A 22,457-nucleotide genomic window follows, 5' to 3' on the forward strand; every position below is an offset into this window, starting at 1 on the left:
AAAAAAAAAAAAAAAAAAAAAAAAAAAAAAAAAACATAAAAAGTTCCATAAGCTGTTATAGCATTTTGATGTTATGTAAATGGAGGCACTGTTAGTCTTATCCCTGCTATATTTGTATGGGTTTAGTGGAGGAAAACTGGGTCATCTTGTCATATTGCACTGATTTATAGTCCTATAGCTTAGAACCCTACTGTTATGCATAAGAGAAGGGACAGCATTTACATTTGCTCCTTACATGGATTTCTTGTTACTTTGGCTTTCTTGTTCTTGTGCAGTTAAAAAGCCACCATTATAATGGGCTTTGGATTTGGCTTTTTTTGAGGGGGTGGGCAGGAAGGGATAAAAGACCTGTTGGAATTATCTTCTGAATTGGCCTGCAAGGCCAATGTCCTCTCACCAATATCTCCCTAAAAATGCTCAGCCCCCACATCTGCTGTGACAGAGGCAAGAAGTTGGATTGTTTGAAGTACAGCTAAATTAGGCAAGCCAAAAAAAAATAAGGGGAGCATGTAACATGTTTCAGTCATAAGGTGGACTTGCCTACTTGCATATTATATCTTCTTTCCCCCTGCTGTTGTTTGTTAGGTACATGGCCCCCATTAGTGTAAGATATGAGCCCTTCAGTCTGTAGTAGGTTCATCCTCTCAGTGTACCTGTGAGCTAGGGAAAGTCAAAGACAAAGAGATTAAGTGATATTTTCATGGTCATATAAGAAGTCTGTGGCAGAGGAATTGAACTCAGGTCACCCCTGGCCCAGGTTAGCTTTCCACTCTTGGGCCATTCTTCTTCTCTCTTCCTAAGTTTCCAAATGTGTTTTTTCTGGGAAAGAAACTAGGTCTCTTTTTGAAAACGAATGTATGTACCTGTACAGCTCCCAGTGCATGCTGGATGCTAGCGCAGTATAAATACCACTTCAGTAATCATTCCATTTTACAAACATCTCATCAAAGAGTGCCTGCATCTTAGGGATGAGTGTATTATTGTATTTTCTTCATTAAACTGGTAATATATGGATTCTTGAGGCATTTCTCTACTATAAATACTAATCAGAGACATTTATCTATGCCAGCCAAGGGTCTTCCTTAAACTTACGGTTTTTGATCTTATGTCTGTGTTACATTAATATAACCCAGATGGTCCTTCAGATTAGTGATCAGGAAATTTGAGCTTTGTCATGCTGGGAGTAAACGTCTGAATTGTTTATATTACTAAACAGGATACATTTTATGTCTTTTAAATGAAAAAGCTAAACAGAATTTCTTCATGCTCCCCCATCTCTTTTCCAGATAAGGCTTATATTTAGGATGAAAGCAAGCATGAGAAATTGTGGCCCTCAAAAAATATTGGGGGGGGTTAGCTTTGGAGAAGTACCAGACATTAAAAATGAAGCCTTCTAGTAAAAGTGCTGTATCATTATAACTATAAATAAAGACAACAAGATACTTTAATGCAAAAGATACAAAACTTGAGAGACAAACAGTCAGGAAATGAAAAAGTTAAACTGCTTTCTAGCCACACTTCCTCAGCCCTGGTTTTGAAAAGGAGCCAGAAACTGACCTTCTCTGTTTGCATCCCCAGATAATGACTGGCAAAGTTTTCAGGCCTGTAATTATTTGTGGCTGCAGCTTCTGTCACTTGGATATCTCAGTGGGCTGCCCCCTGCGGAGATGCTGGTGGGGTCAGGGTCTGTACAACATAAAACTGTGTCCAGAGAATTGTATTCATAAAGTAAGAGAGGCCCAGTGAAGGCAGGCTTGGAGCTCAGGCCCACAGAGTGCTAAGCTATTCATTTCACAGCTGCAGGAGCAATCTAGATTTCCACATGTGCAGCAAAGGGGAGTTATCTTTACCCTGAGCAACTGCAGTTCCTGGCTGAATGGTGCATCCTCACCATTGTAGTGACTTGCATACCTTGAATTCAGTTTCCTTGTTAATGGATTTTTGCAGCTCCATAAACTACAGCAGCCTGTCAGGGCTTTTATTTCCACATGGAAAATGTATGCTAGTGTAAGCTTAGGTATGAATTTAAAGCACTGTCGTTATATAGGCGTAACTCCCTATGTGGATGCTCTTACTCCACTATAAGATGAGCAGTTTTTTTTAGGTTAGACTATCTCACTGTAAAGTAGGTTAAGCTAAGTCTCCAGACAAAAATGTGTCTGCATGGGGAAGTTGCAGCCATTTAACTATACATGTATAGTTGTACTGGGAAAACTTCCTATAAAGGAGAGACCTGAGGCCAGTGGTTCTCAACCTTTTTAGACTCAAAGCACCCGTCATTAGATTGAAGGCATTTCCCTCCATAACTTCTGTGAACTGATCAGCACCCCTTTTTGAAAACAAATGTATTTATTACAGTACTACTTACCTCTTTGCAGTGGGGGTAGAGGAATGGCTGGCAGGGATGAGTCTGCATTCATCTGTTTATGTCCTTGCATCTGGCTTATATCTTTGTACCTTGTGGCACCCTTTAAAGAATCTCACGGCACCCCAGGGTACCCTGGCACCCTGAATCACTGCCTTAGGCACACAGATCCTATCCTCTACCTCTGTCTAGTTACCGTATCCTGCAGTTCCACAGGTATTACCACACTAGCATCTGAACGCAAAACGAACAAAGAACAGATGCAGCAGTATGTATGTCAACGTAGAAACGCTTCCATTTGACTGTGGGAAGTCTCTTCTTTGTGGGAACTATGTTTCAGGCAGGCATGCCAAAGGTTCTCGGACTTGGCTTTCTGCAGTCCGTTTTAAAGCCTCTTTTAATTTAAGTGACAGCAGAGTAGGCTTGGAATTGAGTGGTTTTGGAAATGCCACTTGTGAAACTCTATTTTAGGCTAGCTTATTTTTTTTAATTGGATGCATTTTTTGTCTCTTGGCTTTTCTTAATTAAAAAATGCATACATTCTTTAATAGCATCTCCCCCTGAAAGGGGATTGTTGAGAAAAATAGATTGTTGAGGAAAGTGAGAGTGAAAACAGAAGCCCTAATGAAAGGGGTGTTGCTTCCAGAACTATAGAGTGTGCGGTTTTGAAAGCCATAACACTCATGGAGAGACTGTTTCCTGGCAATAATGAGTACAAATGGCAAAGCACGATAGGAAAAGGGTAGAAGTTCTACATAGACGTCTAACAAAGAATTATATCCTTAGCTGGAACAGATCTGTTTCAGCCAGAAACTGCACTGAGATCTCTTGCTTTTCCCAGCAGTTGGCCTGCTTGTTTGAGCTACAGGCCAACCCGCCTCGGTATCATTAGTAAACTTGTAACCAGGCATTTGCAAAGGGTGACCCATTGGCTACTTGTGGCCACAAAGTATGCACCTGGGATCTGCAAAGGGACATTTAATAGTGGCCGTCCTTGATAGAAGCAGCTGATCAGCAAGACTGTAGGTATTGAGTGTTCAGTAGTCATTTGAGTTTGGCAGTGAGTGACACTTGAGTCTTCTTTTTGTATATGTAAAAGCCTGTTCTGTGACCTATATTGAACATCTCTTTTGTTATGCACCCATGACCAAAATGTTATGAATCCTTGCCTTAACACATTCAGTGCAAAAGGTGAATGTGCCCAGTTTCCTTATTCTCTGTGAATATTTTCCATTAAAGCAGGGCCTAAACCCAGCTGCCGTTTAAATCCTGGCATTTAAATCATCTGTTCCTCCTACAGACCCAAGATAGTACAATGGAGTCAGTGGTAATGTAAGATTTCCTGCAGACCTCGAGGGATCAGCTCTGGAGAAGCAGGGATGTGTAGTTCAGGTTCCACCACCATTCATTCCTTCTTGAGTGAGCGGGCCAACAAGGGTGTCTTGTGATGACCTTATCTACTGGGAACGGAGAGCACTGATTCCTTTCTCAGAAATTACTCAACTGAGTTCCTGTGAATCCCAGAATTTATTCATTCCAGGATGCACTCGTACATGTGCTATATCATCTGATTTTGTTACATAAGTTGCTATACAGCAAAAAGTCCCAGTCCTTCTGAGAGAGGGACCCCTTCCCTCCCTCCCCCATTCATCACCTAAGTTAATTGGCCCCATGTGCATAAGTATTTCCCTTTTCAAGGACTGTGCTGGGGACTGACTGAAGATTTAAAGAGGCTTATTCTGGCAAGCAGAAAGTTCTCCCTGTATAAAATAAGTTTCTGGCTACTGAGAGAGCTCTGCTTGATTTCAATTGCCTCCTCCCATCAATTATAACTGCAGGCAGCTAAGAGAATGATCCTCTTGCAAATATCTTTCCTCTTTAGCTGTTCTGAATATTATGCATCAGCATGTGTTTAGCTCAGCAAAGAAAGTATGATGCTGAGTGTTCTCAGAAAATCATTTTTCAATTATACTATAATTTCCAAAGCCACCTTTTGTAAATCAAAGGCATAGCACTACTCTCTGTTGTGGGCCATGCATCTTTCACATTGGTGGTTATGACTGAACAGCACAGGCTGGTCTAGATAAGATGTGATCCTGAACTCTATATAAGCTGAGTACATGCATTCTGCTGGTGGGGGGTTCTCTTGGGGTGGGTGGGAGGAATGTAATGAATCTGTTTCTTACAGAGAGAGTCCCCAAGGTGCATTGTGAAAAATAAAAGTACAGATCCCTGCTGTGAACACTGTGTGTTTAAAGGGCCCTGTTGTCTACTTTAACCCCCCAGGGATTATCCATGGTGCAGAGGGCTGTCTACTTGGTACTGAATCATCGTAGCACCTCTGTACTGCCTCCTCTCCACAGCCTGCAGTACTAGGAGAGTAGGGGGAGGAAGGACAAAGATGGGACAGAGCATACTGCTTGCTGACTATTCCCATCCAGAGTCTAGGGCAGATGGTTGTCAACCATGGTGGTGTGGCTCCCTGGGGTGCCACACAGCATCCACACTGTTGGATGTGCAAACACCTACACATGCCTCACAAGATAAACCCAGAGAGTTCATAGATTCCGTAGACATTAGGGCTGGAAGAGACCTCATAAGATCATCGGGTCCAGCCCCCTGCCAGAGACTTCAGGTAGGATTCTGTAGTGTCAAAAACGTTCTCGCCTCTTGTGGTTTTTCACAGTTCTTTGCAGCAAAAGTACTCTGTTTTTCAACAGTCAAGACATGAGAGCAAGATAAGAGCTGGCATTTTCTGAGGGGCCTTGAGTCTAACCTTGCAGAATGCTGCTTGAATCTAAAGAGGTCGAGAACTACTGACCTAGACATAAATATGAGCAGCTCTGAGACTACTCTAACTGGCATCAAGGACTGGATGGGCCCCCACTACATCCCTGAAATTCAGCAGAGGACACTCAAAGCTAGCTTTGTCCTCTTCCACTCAGTGAAGGAACAGAGGTTCAAACAAATGTTTAAGCAACCATGTTGTTACTGACTTGTGCTAAGTGAGTAATCCAGATCCAAAACATCTGTTTTCTTCATGGCTGAAAAGTGTCATTTTTCTCCCCTCCCACACAAACAGATAGCTTCAAAATAACTAAATGTGCTTTCTGCAAACTTCTGGGTGTGGGGGTTGGGATTCAGAAATCTCTTCTGAGCTGAGCTCCCTGTGTGACAAATTTCAGGTAATTCTCTGAGCAAGCTCCAAGCTGGTAGGGGTTAAGGTAGAAGCCTCATCTGATAAGGCTGAGGTGCTCTGATATTTCTGTGGATGGTTGGGGTTGGTCAGCTGTGCTGCCAGCTTTTGTTGTGTTGCCTGTTCAGTGGGAAGAATTCAAGCTTCCCTTTTTCCTGCCTCATTCCCTCTCCCTTCTTTCTGCTTATGCAATTGGGCACTCAGTGTCCCAAACACAAGTACCATCTGCTGGAAACAGGATGTGCCTGTGTCAATAACTGCATTAGAATGTGCTGCTTAGCACCTGTTTGCATCCCTTGGGTCTCCAGCTTGAGGGTTCAGCTGAGATAATTTTGGAGGAGGTGTAGGGGGTTTGCAGGAAGGAAAGATAGCACCACCCCAGCTCCCCCAGGGAATACAAATAGAAACATGCATAGTTAAAAGACAAGTGATGGAAAGAGGACCATCAAGCATGTGACACTACTGCAAATAGCATCCCCTGGAGGAATGACTTCATGTTATTGAAATCATGTTTAGGATGGCAGGTTGCAGGCTGCTTGGGCTCAACCTGAAGTCTTGGTCAGTGCTGACTGGGGCACTGCCAGAATCTTTTTGGGAAGGTCCTAGCTCACAGCACTGTTTGGGAAAAGCTCCAGAGTCCTGGGGAGTTAGCTGCTATGGACTAGTTGCTCTTCTGAAAAGTGCTAGCTGCTGGAGTCCCAGCCGGCTTTGATATGAACTGATTGTGACGAAGTTTTTGCTGCTGGAGTCCTCTCTCAGTGCCAGAAGAACAGTATTCTGGCATGGCTTCTACATGGGTTTGTCGGACACAAAGGCACCTGAACTTAGGTGGACACAGGTCCTGTGACCTGTGCCAACACAGAAGGGAGAGACTTCCCACCAGTGCTAATACTGCTACTGCTCCACGGTTGACAGGAGCAGAAGGAGCTTTGCTGTAGACCAGCCCCGCGACCGAACACCACTGTATCGTAAAGTTGCAGCCTTGATTGTATGATGGCCAGTACTCTCAGAAAGATGGGGCTGGCCAGGACCTCAGGAGGTCAGCTAGTGCAGGATCATCTGTGTCTAAAGTAGTCCAGATAAATGCTTGTCTAAGCCATGCTCAAAAATGTCTAGTGATGGAGACACCACCCTCTTGCTCTAATGATCTGTTCCCGCCTTTAACTACCCTCATGGTTATAAAGCTGTTCAATAGGGACCTGGTTTTGGTTGGAGTCTGGGCAGTGGTTCAGTGAAAATAACAACCATATCTACACTAAAGCTATGCATTTGCCAGCCCTGGGGGGAGTGGGGAAGGGAGGTGGTTGGGCGAGTGGTGGAGAGGGGGAAGGAGCATTTCCCTCTCCAGTGCGCTTGTTTAAAAGGCAGCATGTACACAGAGTATACTCTGTGTACGCGCTGCTGTAGGAGCAGCTGTGCTTATGGATAACTAAAAAGCTAAGGGTCCTGCTGGCTTGTTAAGCAAACAACTTCAGCAGGGTAAAGCAGGGAAGTGAAAATGGAAGGACCCTGGTTTCCTTGCAAGAGCAGCAGTCTTGCCCTCCTGGTGCCCTTTCAGCTGTGTTGGGAATGATGTCAGGTTTTTCTTCAGAGCCCTACATTTTCCCAGCCTGGGCCAGTCGCACATGGCTGGTGAAGTGCTGATAAACTCAGGCCCTTCACTTCCTCCCCTAGGAAGTCATTAACGCTGAGGAGCTTTTCATGCTGAATAGCTCAGAATAATTCCAGTCAGTCTGGGGCTTTCAGGCTCTCCAGAGCTGCGTGACACGCTACACCGCCGCCTCAAGTGTCCAAATTTTTTCCTGTTCCCTCTGTGATGTTAGTACTTGAAAGCCAGCATTAACTGTTTTTTGTTCTTTCTTTCTTTATTTCTTTATTTATTTCTTGTAGTGTTTGTTGTTCTTGCACAATGCTTGGTATCATGGAAAATTCCTTTATTTCAGAACGGCTCTTCCTGTTTGCTGCTTTGGGATGGGTGACTTCAGTTCATTATGCCTGTTTGTTTGGCTGTGTCCTTTCTGCTGGGGTTTGTCTGATGGGGCGGGGGGAGGAGGAAGCATATTTGAATCCTAAATAGGTGAAGAAAACACACCACCACCAGACAGATGGCCTGTGTGCTGGAGCCAAAGGGTCAGCGGCATTGTGAGAGCATCCTTTGTGTGTGCACCTTTTGAAGCAAGAAGTTGTTTGAGGCAGTAGCCATGCCAGTCTTTCTCTCTCTGTCTCACAGTCTCTCTCTCTCTCTCTCTTTCTTTTCTTCTCTGTCTCTCTCTCATCAGGAGTTGAAAACATGGAGGAGGAAAATCCTAAGCAACTCTGAGCTTCCAGTACCATGGGACAGTCTGAGAGCTACGTTGCATTAGAAAAGATAGGTCCTACTGGAGCTAGGAGCTCCTTAGAGTTGTCTTACTGCATGCTATTTAACAGCTGTAAAAATGTGGGAGGTGAATTGAGAATATTAATCTTAATTTTTTTTTACTACAAAAGACATCGTGCTCTGCGATCTGCTGTTCAGCGTGGCAGTCCAAAAAAAAAACGCCAATAAGTGAAAGTGGAGTGAGAGAGAAGTTCAACTTTAAAAAGCAGAATCTTTTATTCTCCATCCCCACCCATTATGTTTAACCCTTTGTGATCTGATTAATACTCTTCTTTATTAAGCCTGTCTTAATCCTTCTGGCTCTTTCAGGGCTTCTTTTTACCCAAAGGGTAGTTCGGTTTTATGCTGATGTGTGCAGGCCTGCTTTCATTTAAAGATGGATCTGTGCTGGCACACTTAGCAGGAGTTGTATGTCCCTAGAAAGTTAAGCTGGAAGGCATTTTAACCCCCAATACAATAAATAAACTGTTTAAGATTAAGTTTAGCTACTGTGGGGAAAATATAAGAAACACTTCTTTTGAGATGATGGGTGCTACCGAATAAGGCACCGGATTGGGAGTCAATAGATCTGGTTTCTATTTCTCTTTGCAACCATCCTGATTGTGACCTAGCACAAATTACCCTGTTGTACTATTGGTTTGTCTTGGCCACTTGGATTATGAAGTTGCCAAGGCAGCGAGTGTCTAAGTAGCACCCAGCATGGTGAGACTGTTCTTAGTTGGGTCCTCTCTGACACTACTATGATTAGGAGCTCCTTGGAGTTGTCTGGCTGTGCACTAGTTAATAGCTATGTTTTGAAATTTTGGCATGGATTATTGGAAGTCACTTGGGTGATCAAACGGGCACATTCCTTACACAGACAAACCAGTAAAATTCCGTCTTCTGCTAAGTGCAGTCAGCTTTCATTGACTTGAGTGGGAATTGTAATCACATAGCTCACATCAGAATTTGGCTTGCAGTTGTTCACACAATACGTGTGTGGCATTAAAAGCACAAATAAAGGCATTGTAAAAAAGAAATGAAAACATTGAGTTTAACCTGTCAAGACCCTTGTTGAGAGAGGCCTGTGTTGTTCCTGTGAATGCAGATGTCCAAGCTGCAGCAAGGAGCAGTCATCTCTTAGGCTGCCTGCTTGGAAGGGTTTCCCTTGTTGCCAGTGCCTGCCTGGGGAACAACAGAGCAGTGAACCTTGGGTCTTGGCAGGTAAGTAGAAGAGGAAATGAATTTCAAAGATTTAGCTTTATAAAGTGTTTGTAAGCTTTTGGCTCACCCCTGGGTTCTGCGAATGAAAAAAAATTGAAAAGCATTTAATTTCCTTTTATTGGGAATTATTTTTCCCCTTCAGAGTTTTATTTAATGTGTGTTATGTCCTACGTTGAATGTGTGGCTATAATGTGCTTTACACTGCCCTGCTCCTGTAGCTTCATTGTCTAGGTACATAGACAACTTGCATTCTCAATCAGGTTTTCATGCTGCAGGGAAGCCCAGGAGTGTAGCACTAATCCTCTCCACTGCTGACCCAGGCTTAAATGTGCCAATGCCAAAGGAGACACTGGAAGACACAGAGCTGAAGCCGATGAAAATCCAGGGCACTTCCACTGACAGAAGTGTGCAATTTTGCAATTGTGCTGGTTCAAAATCCCTTATAAACTAACTTGGGCCCTAATCTGACTTTGAAAATTATATGAATAGTCAAAAAAACTGGAGTTCTTGATTGTTCATTTGGTTGCCAGTTTGTAAAAGTGACTGATTTATCCTAGTCAGTGTGTTGGCTTGTTGGACTGGGAGCTTTAAAGGAGATTTAATTTTTAAAAAAGATTTAGAGCTTTATGTTTTCCACCATGGACCATGCAGGTTTTATGGAAAAAAAACACAAAACATGTCCTATGTGAATCACTTTGCAAGCATGTTTATTCTTCAGATGTAAAAGGCTCCTCACTGCTCAAACTTACAGTTTCTTAAAGAAAAGAAAAAAAATACATCCCCAGCCTACTGACTAGTTAGGTTTAGTTCTCTCGGTCTGTCTTGGATACTTGGTCACTGTTACCAGTTTATTTGTTTTTGGCCCATCTACTGGGCTATGCATTTTTCAACTCAACGATACTAAGGCCCAAACCCAGTAAATGTTCATTCACATACTCATAAAGACATAGGGTCAGAGGGGACTTCAGGAGTTCCTTAAATCCAGCCCTTTGCCCAGTGCCTGCTCAAGGTTGGATTATCCCTGTTTGAATCATCCCAGACAAATGTTCGTCTGACCTACACTTAAAACTGCTGCAGTCTGTCTATGTGTTGTGTCCCAGTGCTTGCCTACCCTCAAAGTTAGAAAGCTGTATCTCGTATCTCATCTAAAGCTCCCTTGATGCAATTGAAGTTCCTTACTTCTCTTTCTGTTCTACGTGAACCCAGAGCCCACATATTATTTTCTGCACCCTCCAACAAAACTGAGCCACATGGACGAGAAGGAAGACTTCTGAAGACCAACACAGTACTATATTCAGTTGTTCTGTCCTTCCTTGATTCCATCCCCTCACTGCGTCCCTTTCTCCCATCACCAGTGGAGGTACCTGTTTCCCTGCTAGGCATTTCTACATCTATTTGGGAACAATAATTTTCTTCTCATTATTTGTACCTATTTGGGAACAATAATTTGTTTCTTATTATTCCTTGGACCAAATTTTTCTTTCCCAGGTTGAAACTTCATTAATGTTTCTATCATCTAAAAGTTTTCAAATCTACTTCTGTTTCTACATGTCCTCTTGGCTGTTGTAGAAGTCCATAAAATGCGGGAGGAGGGAAAATCTTGGAAAGAAAACAGTTCTCAGCCTCCTGTGTTTCCCCAGCTCCCGTTGATGAGCTGCTGCTACTGCTGTGATTATGCTTTGCACTACTTCAGAACTGTCCTAGTTTAAAGCTGTCTCTGAGGAATGCAGGCACCACCTTGCTAGGGCTCTGGGGCGTGCCATCGTGAGATCACACAGCCAGAAAGGAGATACGGTTCATCTCCTAAACCAGAAGTGTAGCCACCATCCTGCAACTCTGTTCACGCTAGTAAGCTCTACTAAGAGCCAGAATCTATTGACATATGCCCAGTGCCATGCTATATTACTTCTGGTTCAGATAAGCTTCCAAAATGGAAGAAGCGTAGCCACCTCTGTGTGACATACACAGACACTAGGGCAGTACAGGCAGTCTTGGACTTGCAACACAATTGGTTCCTGAAAACCGCATCTTAAGTCGAAATGTAACTCGGAACCAATTTTCCCATAGGAAACAATGTTATAATGGGGGGTTGGTTCCTGAACCAAGGCCTGCTACCCTATTTTTACCAAAAATAACCAGGAATTTTGTACTCAATCAATTATAGATGAGTAATATAGCTACATTAATGTATTTATATTTTAAATAGCAATCATTGATTAGGAAGGACTTCTTTGAGGTGACTTTGCTGGACTTTTTGAAGGGTTCTTGGCTGGAGTCTTCTCAGGAGTCTTCGCTGCAGGTTTTTCTGGACCCTTGTCTGCTTTCTTAAAGAAAGTGTCCAAGGAAGTTTGGACAAATGTTCTCCAGTGAGATGGGCGACACGGCAAACTTGTTCGCTGATGTGGTGTGGCGTCGGATCAAGCGTTGTAAAGTCGAAACTGAGGTCTGAAAGTTGAAACAGGGTATCAATTTATAAATATTGTAACTTGAAACCTTGCAAGTGGAGGACTGCCTGTATTGTTCCTGTTCAGGCTGTCATAGTGTTGCCAGCTTTAGTATAAATACAGAGTAAGGTCCCTGCTTATCCCACAGAACTTGGTTAATTGTATCCACTTCTAAGGGGTTACTGCAACATCTACAGAGAGGAAGTAGCAGGAGTAATGCGATCGGAGAGGGTGGCAATAAATGTCACATCTATGAATACCATGCTATTTACAATGGTAGATTAGATCATTCACCTGCTGTACTGGCCAATCTGTAAAAATGGTTCCTAAGTTCTGAGCCGGGGCAACAGGCTGGCCAGCAAGAGGCAGCTTCAGACTGTTATTTCTCTGAAGTTAGAGATGCTTTCAGAGTTGCTTAGTGGTTTTTTTTTTTTTTTTAAAGTGCAGCTGTTCAGTGTTTGTTTGTATTGCAGTATGGTATTGAGGTTATATTCAGTCTCTGTGCCCCACTGTGCAAGAAGCTGTACAGACACCTCTTGAGAATCACTCCCTGTGCCAACGAGCTTCCATGTCTTGTCTCTCTCATCTTTTCATATTGTAAGGGGAAACTGAGGCACGGGGAGATTAAATGGCTTGCCCTTGGTCATGCTTCAAGTCAGTGTCAGAGCCAAGAATAGAACCCAGGAGCCCTGAAATAGTCCAGTGCCTTATTCACTAGCAGGTCTTAGGCCGCTTTGAAGATGTTAAACCAGTTGTGGTCTCTCTGGTGAATAGCCCAGGGTTTCAAAAGTCGTCATGAGTCAGACCCTAAAAATATACGTCATTGTAAAAATAATGCATTTTGGATTCTTTTTATTTGCCATCTGTTTAAGTTTTGAAGTCACATCCCCAAACTTCTCTTCCAGTGATTAGAGCTAGAAACTTTTAAAATGAAAGCCATATTCACATGACTCCAGGTGCTAGTACTGTAAGAAGGACACCAAATATCGTGATCCTGGCAGTAAAATAATGAGGATTGGCATTGCTGTAGCCTGAAGCAGGACAATGGTGTAGATTAACCAAGCAGTCTTCTGTCATGCTGTGCAATATACCACATTCTCCAAAGGGCTCTTGGCGTCTTTCTTGTTTCTCTTCATTGAGACATTGTCAGTTATTTATTTTTTAAATTAAATTATTTTCATCCCAGCAGGGGTGGAAGTTTTTCACTGCATTTTCACAGCAGAAAACATGGGGTTTTGTTGTTATGGGATCTTTGCAAAAGCTCATCAGGAGGTCAGCAAAAATATTATGACTACAAAAGTGAACCGTCATCTTGGAGAGCCCACAGGGGAAAAGACAGGCTCTTAGGCAGCCCCTGCCCAGGGTTACAGACACGTGGGCCTGTGGAATTCACTGGCAACGTGAGGTGTAGCAAGCAGCAGGATCTGGCCCCACTGTGTTGGCTGTAGTTTGATTTCCTCCTTCCTTGCCCTCGTCTTCCTTTGTTTGCTTTGCCTGTGCTGTCCAATCCTCAGACCGCTACTGACTGCTTCTCCTCTGGTTGTGTAGAGGCATCAGCCTCTTCCCTCATCGGTCACTTTGTTGTTTCAGTCCGTCAAGCTTGTTTCTGTGGTTTGGTGTTTAACTGGTTCCCAGTTAACGTGGTGTTTCAGAGGGTGGGGACAGGGTTACTAAAACCTTCTGCTGATGCCTCTGTCTTTGTCATCTACCCTTTTATATGGTGTGTCTGTCTGTCATTCTTCCTGCCGGGTTTTCAGTGAAGGAATGCCTGGGGTTGGGGCTCTTAGTTGCAGCTGGTTTTTAGGCCCGTGTGGCACTCAGCTCTGAGCAGTTGTCTCGTTATCTTTAAAAAGCAAATACCTATGGGATTTGCCTCCCAAACCCCATATAAATACTTCTGATGGGAATGCAGGATCTCCTGCTGAATATACGTCTTGGCCTGTTAGAAACCCAACCCTTAGATGTGCTGCAGCAGCCTCAAACTCATATATCTTACCTAGAGCTTTTAGTTCCTTGCTGTTCCATGTCTTTGCCCCTGTACCCAGAAGCACTGTCCTTTACTTTCCCACAAGGTCTCGGGTCTTCTGCCCTTCCTCTTGGCTTTTACTAAGCCATTTGCTGAAACTTTGTCCCTCATTTTCAGTTCCTGCCACCAGGTTGTTTCATCCTTTACTGTCCCGATACTGCAACTTCCTCCTCTTCTATCTTCCCATTTTTGGCAGCAGCCCTCAGCATAGCCCTTCTTCCATCCAGAGCTCCTCTGCCCTGACCAGCCTCCCTTTTCCTTGTCTCTGCACTGGCCTTGCCCTTTCTTCCATTCCAGTGTGTGTGCCCTCCTTGTGGCCAGGGGCCTGTCTCCAGAGGTCCCCCCTCAGCCTGTGGCTGGCCACTGTTTCCACCCTCTCCCTGCACCTTGCTCTGACAGCTCCTGGTTGTCTCATGTTTCTACTCTGTGGCCTCTTCCTTACCTCACCTGACTGCTAGAGCAGTCTCCACACCAGAAAACACCTAGTTCCCTCCATTACGATGGAAGGTCCCAATTGCTCCATACAGCACTCAAGTAATTACCAACCTCCCCTATGTGGGGCATGTGTTGTATTATTGGATTGTGCCTACTTTGGCCTTTAAACTGTAATCTCTGCGGGGATGGTGGGGGGGTGGTATTTGGCATTTATTGTATGGAAATGAGTGTTTCCTTACTGTACCATATAAATAACCATCGTGGATCAGAGGCGCAGCTTGAGGCAGAGAAGAATGCAACAGACTTTTGTATCTTAAGACTGAGAAGAGCAGAGCAAAGGGCTGGGAACATCACTAGCTGTGTTGCTTTGCCTTACTTTACTGTCCTTGAAGTTAAATACTTTAGGGTAGAAATGAGAGCACAAAGTTGGTGCTGGAAGGAGATTAACTTGGGTCTGAGGGGGGGGGATGCCTCTCAGGGCATGGCTGAGAACAATAACCCCTGATAAGGGAAGGAGGCTGGGACTGCGATGCTTCCAGCCACCATGGGGCCTGCCAGGTCATTCTGAGCAGGTGTCCAGCAGATTCCCCTCCTTGCTGGCTGCATTGCCACCCTGTGGGCTTCTGAAGCACAGTGATTTTGCAGGCTCAGCCCAGGGAGGTCGGTATAACGGATCACAGGTAGCCATGACCTGTGTATCTTATGACTCCCTGTGCCTCTTTCAGCTGCCATAGCAAGCAGCCCCAGTTCTGGAGGCCTGCATTAGAGGAGAAAAGCAACTGGATGCCTTAGCTCACAGAGCACCAATGAGTGATCCTGGTTCTTTCATGGCTCAGTTACAGAGAGCACTGGTTTGTTCTGACTGGTCTCATTGGCTGGCAGGGTTGGTGATGAAAAGTGATGCTGCAGCGATTGGTACAGCCTGCTGTACAGTGGCCCTGCAGAGCGTCCAATCATCTCATGTCTTTCTCTCTCTGGTTTTACAGGCTGCTTTTGGCTGGGGATTTGCATTAGCCTGGGAGCTCAGCTCCCAGTTCATTGTTTTCATCTTTATCCATCATGTGTCACCTCCTCATTTGGTCCTGCTTACATTTCTAGATACAAAATGGGGTTAGACTGGACTTTGGAATAGTTTGTGTAACAAATTACTCCCTTGCCTTGGGATTTAACGTGTACAAATACTGGTAAGTTTCGGTTCCCTCTCTTCTTACCACATGTCTCTGTCTCTTTCTCAAATAGGCCACCAAGCAGTTTCTGGAAGAGATTAACAAGTGGACTGGACAGTACAATGTGTCTCCGCTTTCCTGGAACGTTGCTGTCAAATTTCTCATGGCCCGGAAGTTTGATGTCCTCAGAGCCATTGAGCTGTTTCACTCCTACAGGGTATGTGAGCAGAAATGGTCTTGCTGGGAGGAAAAAGGGGGGTGGGGAGGTTGGATGAGGCACGGGTTTTCCCTGCTGTTCAGTGATTTCATGCACAGCAAAAAAGCTGTTCTCAAGGGGTGGGGAGGGGGGGTTCTTTCCTTGCCTTCTGACATTTGCTGTTTAGGTGAAAAAGCTGATCTGTAGCCTTGCAGATATGCAAAATCACTATGAAAATGTACCTGCCCAGGTATTCAATATATTCACCACCCCCCGCCGCCATTACTGTGATGATGATAGCAAGAAAAAAAATGTTGTTTTACTCGTTCGTCCTCCAGAATTATGCTGTCAGATGTTTCCCTTCTGCTGCTGCTTGATCACAGCTTTTTCCAGGAAATCTTTACAGATCTATGCATCCTAGGGATTGCTGATATCTGCCTTGTATTCAAGCCATGCCAAAATCCAGCATCCTACTCCCCCACCCATGTCTAGGAATTACTGATCCATGCCATGCCATGCCAAGCCAAAATCACCTTCATCTCTTTTGCTTTTTCTAATTTTATGGAGGTTCTTCTACTTTCATTCTTACCAGAGCATCTGCTTTTCCCAGAAGTGCCTAAAGCAACATGACTAATCCTCTTCACTAGAAGCTGTTAGAGGATGTTTACAGCTCCCTTTTTGGAAAGCAGAGCTCCACATTAGGGGCCAGAGCTCAAGTGAGGTAAAGGTTTTTATTGCTGATAGATTTTTTCCTTCTGAATCTAAAAGAAGCTGCATGTCCCCTTTCCAGTCTATGAGAATTTAGTCAGTCTGAGAGAAACTATTTTACGTGGTTTATCCCATGTGAAAGTTAAGAGTTAATCTGGATTCACTGAACCCACAAAAGCCACAGCAACAGATGCAGTTCTTAGCATTTCAGTCCACTCTTCTTCTATAGACCCTAAAACCACATCCCTGCCCCAGTTTGCTGCTACTGGGCCCTAGCACACCTCTCCTCAAAAGCTAAGGGAAGGCACAAGGAAGTACTTCACTTTAAGCTGAGGATCTGTAACTACTCTGTGTAAAATTTTCTTTGTCTTTTGCTTCGGGCGTGGTTGCTAAATACCTGGCAGAGGAGGTAGCCAGATTCTCTTGTTCAGGCCTGCAGGCATATGGAGACAGCCAGGCCTTGGTTCCCAAAGTAAGTAGGGATTTGGAGAACTTGTGCTTTAGAGCTGTCAGCTGGGGACTTGTATTAGAACTAGATCTTCCAGGCAAAGGTGTAACCCTTTCTGATTTACCTGTAAACTAGATCTAGGAGGACATCCCAAGCATCATTGGTTGCCCTTGAACATTTCAGTTGACTTATTTAAGTAAAGCTACCTTTGAAAAGGGAAGTCCAGGCTTGTAAGCCCTCCGTCATTCCAGTAGTGATTCACCACCTCCAAGGAAATGTGGGAGAATATAGGGGACTGTAAAAGGCCAATTTATGATTCTAAGTCCCAGAAGAGTGTCAGTTCTCAGTGGAGTAGAGGTTTGAGTGACTGAGACACAGAAAAGTCAAGTGGCTCCCTCAAGGTCATAGATCAAGTTGGAGGAAACCAGGAAGGGAACCCAGATCTCCCTATTCCCAGTCCCATGTCGTAGACCCTAGGCTAGATCCTTAGAGTAATGAGAGATTAGCTGGCTCTGGACTTTTCTAGTAATTCTGGTTATGCCATGAACCAAACTGTATTGTGTGCTGACCTCAAGTTCACCCACTCCTCTCCTAGTCTTTGAATGTCTCCACCAGCTTGATTCATGCCCTCCTCTTCCTCACCGAGAACCAAAGACAGTACATCTGTGGTGCACTACCCATCCACCTTCCTCCCCTCCCCTCCCCTCTGCACAACAAGCAAGCAGCAAGCAATCCCTAAAAGCAGCTTCCTCTGACAAAACACTGCTGTATGCTTCTCCACCTGATGCTGAGCCCTTCTTGGTCTTGCATGTGCCTTCTGGCTGAGAGCAAAGAGGAACCCAGTCTGGAAACCAAACCAAGGGCTTGCTCCTCTGGGATGTGAGTCACAGATGAATGCAGATGCCGCACAGTCTTGCAAAGGTCCAGGCCAGTAGTAGGAGAGCATTGATGCATGCTGTAATGGTGCTGGCAGCAGTCTTCTCACATTCTGTCACCTGGGCAGGAAATGCTATTGGAAGTGTTGACATCATTACTATGTTTAAGGCAGATCAGTCGATTTTTGTGCCTGGGCTGGTAACTTTTGAAAGAGTCCATCAGGGTGGAATATCCTCAGGATGAACCTGGAGACAGTGAAATATCATCACCAGTGTCTTCTCTGTGGTCTTGATCCAGTGAGGTCCTTATGAACATGTCTGATTTTAAGCCTAGGCACAGTTCTTTGACTTCACTGGGACCTAATTAGACACGTATTTAAACAGTTTGCTGAATCAGGGAAGCTGATGGAGGCAAGATGGAGGACTAGGGCACTTCCTCCATGGAGCTGGTTAGCTCATTGGTATCATGGGCCTGGACACTTGCCCACCAATCACAGCTGATAATGGCTCTGCATTGTCACTACAACAACGCCCCTGTGCAATTTTGTGTTTAGGCCTCTGTAAAATGTACTTGGTTTTAGAGTGAAAAGCTGTTTTCTCTTAACAACCAGCCCTGCAAATCCACCCTGTTGTGTGTCAGCCTGGGTTCCTTTCCTTTGGTATGCTGCTCTCAGTATCAAAGGCTTTTCAGGGTAAATTCTCTTTTGAGTTGCATCTGGCCAGGTCTGTGGCCTGTAGGGGCTTTGTACTGCCATTAGTAACTGGACCTGGAGTTTTGGTAACTGGGTTTGTTCCTGCAAAAGGAAAAATAGTTTGTAGCTTGCTCTCCTGTATCTGCATTACCTCTGCAGGATGAACAGGAACAAGGAGTGAGGAAAACTCACTTTCTGTGAGCAGATCCAGCTCTAATTGTGCATCAGAGTGGGCATTACTTTGTTTCATTCAGGCCTTCTTTACAAGGGAACCACTTTGGGCTGTGCCTAGCACGTGGGCTGCCCATGCTTGGTTGAACTGGTGTGCCACCCATCCCATGCCATTGCCCAGTTCTTACCTAAAGCTACTGACTGATGTGTTTTTTAAAAAGTGCTTTACTGGAAGAAGAAGCACATTGGTTGCACTCAGCTCCGCAGCATCTATATAGATCAGACACTTCAGCAAAACTTTTTGGCATTTTTATTTAATGGCTAATTCAATCGGGTATTATATAAAAGTGCCAAAAAATCCCCACTGAAGTGCCTGATCTATACAGAAGTTGGGCAAGCCAGGTCCAACTAATGTGCTGCCTCTTCTGGCCATGCACTGTGCTTAGTGAGGGAATGCACCAAGTTTAAAGTAAAGCTTCGGGATTTTGGGGGACATTTTTCTTAATGTCTGCAAGCAGTCTAAATGTCCAGGCTGGGAGCAGGTGCTGGTGTCTCTGGTGTTTCCGGCCATCCTCCATTAGGTAAGGAGGTGACTACTGCTGGTGTCCAGATCTGGGAGTTTGTTTGGGTCAGAAGTGCCTAAGGTTTTGTCAGTAAATAGGTGGGAGCAGTGTGGGTGGCTAAGGGTGGTGACAGTGGCCCAATCTTTCTGATAATTCCCAGATGAACAGGAAATATTACTAGCAGTTGATGAGAAGTTCTACAGTCCATCTGTTGTACCTGTGGTTGTTTGTGCATCTTAACCCATAGGAAACGAGACTGAAGGAAGGAATTGTGAAGCTGAAACCTCACGAGGAACCTCTGCGCTCTGAGCTGCTCAGCGGGAAGTTCACCATCCTTGTAAGTGTGAGCTCAGGCCCGCTTCTCTCTCCTATGGGCCCAGTTTATACAAGTAGTTCCCTATATGCGGATGTAGCCTTGGGGCAGTTGATTTGTGGAGGACTATGAAAAACTGCGTGAGTCTTGCTAGGGAGGTAGAACTCAATGGTAATGCTTACACCATAACATCTCCTCTAGTTGGTACCCTGAGCCAGGTACTTGGGATGTTGGGTTAGTTAGATGGGACCTCTGAAAAGGGCAGGAGATGCTGAGCCTACTCTCCACCTCCTCATAGCAGTCTCTTCTCCCTCTCCCGATGGCTGTCAGTGTGTGATGACCCTGAGGAACAGACCTGAGGATGGCATGCACAGTCCTGAATGGGGCAGCGTTTTCCATGCAGTTCTTGACATTAGGTCGTCATTAGTCCTAGCCTCTTAACCTGGCTTTGTTGGGGGCAGTGGGGGGTGGGGTGCACCTATCCAGCTCATTTCATTCCACACTCTGGGGTTAGTTGCTTTCTCTGGCTTGTTTTAAGGAACTATTAGGAGAATGTAAGGAGCAAGGAGAGCGCATTCTCTTCTCCTCCTGCTCTTATGGTGCCCAGTGAGCAAAGCAGGGAAGCTCCTAAGTAAATTAATATTGAGACTGCTTTCCCCTTCTACTCCAAAGCAGTGTGTTCAGTTGCATATGGTGCATTCTGCATGCATCAGCTACAGTCATGCATGCAGTGCCATATGCCCACCAGACTGCAGTACATAGCCTCCACTGCTGTTACATTTTTGTAGTGATTGGGCCCATTGTGCTAGGTTCTATAGGCTCATGCAGATCAACATGGTTTCTGTCCCAGGAGATTTTTAGTAACTCAGTTTTGGCAAAGGCTGCTTCACTTCCTCTGTCTGCTCATTATGCTTTTCTCTTGACTTTCTTCTAGAGTGTGCGGGACCCATCTGGGGCTTCTATTGCACTCTTCACTGCCAAGTTACACCATCCCAATAAAAGTGTCCAACACGTGGTGCTTCAGGCTCTGTTTTACCTGCTAGACAGAGCTGTAGAGAGGTGAGTCATAGATTTATGCACCTCAGGACTGGCCATGTGCAGGTCCCTAACACTGGCCACTCAGCTTGCTTTTCCACAATGCACTTTAAATGTATGTGATGTGTACTGCAGTCTGTGTGGGGTATTTCTCTATGGTAAAGAAAATGCCAGATCCCAAGGTTTCCATCTGCATGCACTCTGCTGTGTGGCTTGTTACCCAAAATCTCCTGTTGTTGGAGAAATCAGTGTCCTTCCTGTTTGCCTCCAGTCCTTGTAGAATTTCCATTCATTGTCTCTGGTTGTATCCAGATGTGGGCACATGCAGGGACTGGACCTCTGGACCAACACCACGAGTATTCTAAAACCCTGCTCCAGGCATTCATGACTCTTGTAACCATACAGATCTTTTTCCTCCGGTTCACCCACTATTTGGGAAAGGTGAGTAACTCTGGGCTGATATGCTTGAATGCCCTTAGCATATCCTCTGATACATAACAGAGTGTAATGGTCAAAAGGTCTATACTAATTGATCTGCCAGACTCACCACAAAGTCTTGTCTGGTGGAGGCAGCTGGGGGTTGGATTTCTGTCTGGTAGAAAAGTGCAGTGATGCTTTAATCTGTATTTGCCACCTGACTGTTCACGTGATGGAGGAAGGGAGAAATGCTGATCCTTGAGTTGATTTTTTTTTTTTCTTTTGTATCCCTTTGTCTGTTACCTACATGTCCAGGGCATCTAGAGTTTTGGGTGGGGCACAGTTTGGAGTGGAGTTTAAGGTTTCAGTCTCTTTGGGGATTCTTTTTATCATCTGCAACATCCTCCTGATCAAGATCTTGATCTTTAAAATGACAAAAAGCAGTAAAATGATTGTATTCGACTGAGGCATCTCCTATTTGTGGTTTGGCCCTGCAGGTTGTTATCCCAATGCAGAGGAGTAAAATCTATTTTAAAAAAAAAAGCTCTGAAGGGTGGAAGAACTGAGTAGGGGAATCTGATAAGTCTTCAAACTGAGAAAGGGTTGTTAAAAAGAGGGTGGCAATGACTTGTTCTCTGTCTCTTGCTTGGAACAAGACAAGTCATAACAGGCTTATATTGCAACCAAGGAGTCTTTAGATATGAGAGAGGTGGTTAGCCACGTTAGTCTGAAGATGGGGAGAAGGCAGAGCAGGGTGACGCTATAGAGAAGAACTGGTTCAGAGAGGAATGCGTTTTCATAGGCAACAGCCTACTTTGTCAGATACTAAGAATGGATATCAACAAAAGCAATCCAACTCTGAGTGTGGTTAAGTACTGGAACGGGTCCTGTAGGGAAATTGTGAAGTTTCTATCACTGGAGGTTTTAAAGTGCAGATTAAATAAATTCTTATCTGGACTGGTTTAGACAAAGGGGATCCTGCCAGAAGTGGGGGCTTAGACTAGGTGATCTCCTGAGATTCCTTCCAGCCTTATCTTTCTGTGATTCTATGAACAGCATGAATTGAATGTGTGCTCTGAAGATGGTGATTTGGAATCTGCAGGCCTTGATGGTGGTATTGGTATCTACACTTTCAGGCAATTCACATGCCAGGCAAGTTTATGTACTCAGTGGGCACATCTAGACATTCATTAATGCGCTGTATTTACACCATGTTAAGTTTAGTACTTGGTTAACCAACTTCTAAATTGGTTTTTGTGATGTTTACTGTGCAGTAAAGTATTAGCATGGTTTTTGCCTGGAACATTACTGGACAATGTTATTAGACTACCGCACAATTAGTGTCTCGTGTAGATGCAACCAGTTAGAGAGTGTTGGCCAGGGGCAGGCAATTATTTCAGATGGAAGGCCGCTTAATGTGTTTTGGCAAGCTGTTGAGGGCAGCAAGGGTAGCTGTGCATCTTGACAGGTGCCCTGACAGGTTGCCATCTTGGGACTGGAAGTCCTGCTCCCTACCCCCTGATCTTTGGCACTGGAAGTCCCTGTTCTTGCCCCCCAGAAGTATTCCTTTTGGGAAGAGTTTGCTGTCTTGGAACTGGAAAAAAAAGAAATTATATACTAAAAATCAAACGTTGACAATAGCATTTTAATTTTATTTAAAAAATATTTTTGTCCTGATTTGTGTGTGCTTGTATGGTGTATATAGAAGTGACTGCATAATAGCTCAAAATGAAGTCTTACTCACGTTTATAGTAGTGGAGGGGTGGGGGAGTATGGAAGGGTGGGTATGGGACTTGGGGGCTGTGTAGATGTGGGTGGGTATGGGGG

The 22,457-nt window shown here is 44.5% G+C and overlaps 1 protein-coding gene across 1 annotated transcript in view; it reads left to right on the top strand.

Moving 5' to 3' along the window:
- The first annotated feature begins 3,680 nt into the window (after positions 1-3,680).
- Positions 3,681-22,457, top strand: part of PTPN9 (protein tyrosine phosphatase, non-receptor type 9) — a 45,167-nt gene continuing 26,390 nt past the window's right edge. Inside the window, exons 1-5 of the mRNA XM_019503838.1 lie at positions 3,681-3,692; positions 7,290-7,379; positions 15,286-15,429; positions 19,113-19,202; positions 20,113-20,237. Of these exons, the coding sequence (XP_019359383.1) occupies positions 3,681-3,692; positions 7,290-7,379; positions 15,286-15,429; positions 19,113-19,202; positions 20,113-20,237 (461 nt within the window). The remainder of the gene's footprint in view (positions 3,693-7,289; positions 7,380-15,285; positions 15,430-19,112; positions 19,203-20,112; positions 20,238-22,457) is intronic.

Source organism: Gavialis gangeticus, unplaced genomic scaffold (genome assembly GCF_001723915.1).
Source record: "Gavialis gangeticus isolate Ggan-Ray unplaced genomic scaffold, GavGan_comp1, whole genome shotgun sequence".
In the NCBI taxonomy this organism is placed as follows: domain Eukaryota; kingdom Metazoa; phylum Chordata; order Crocodylia; family Gavialidae; genus Gavialis; species Gavialis gangeticus.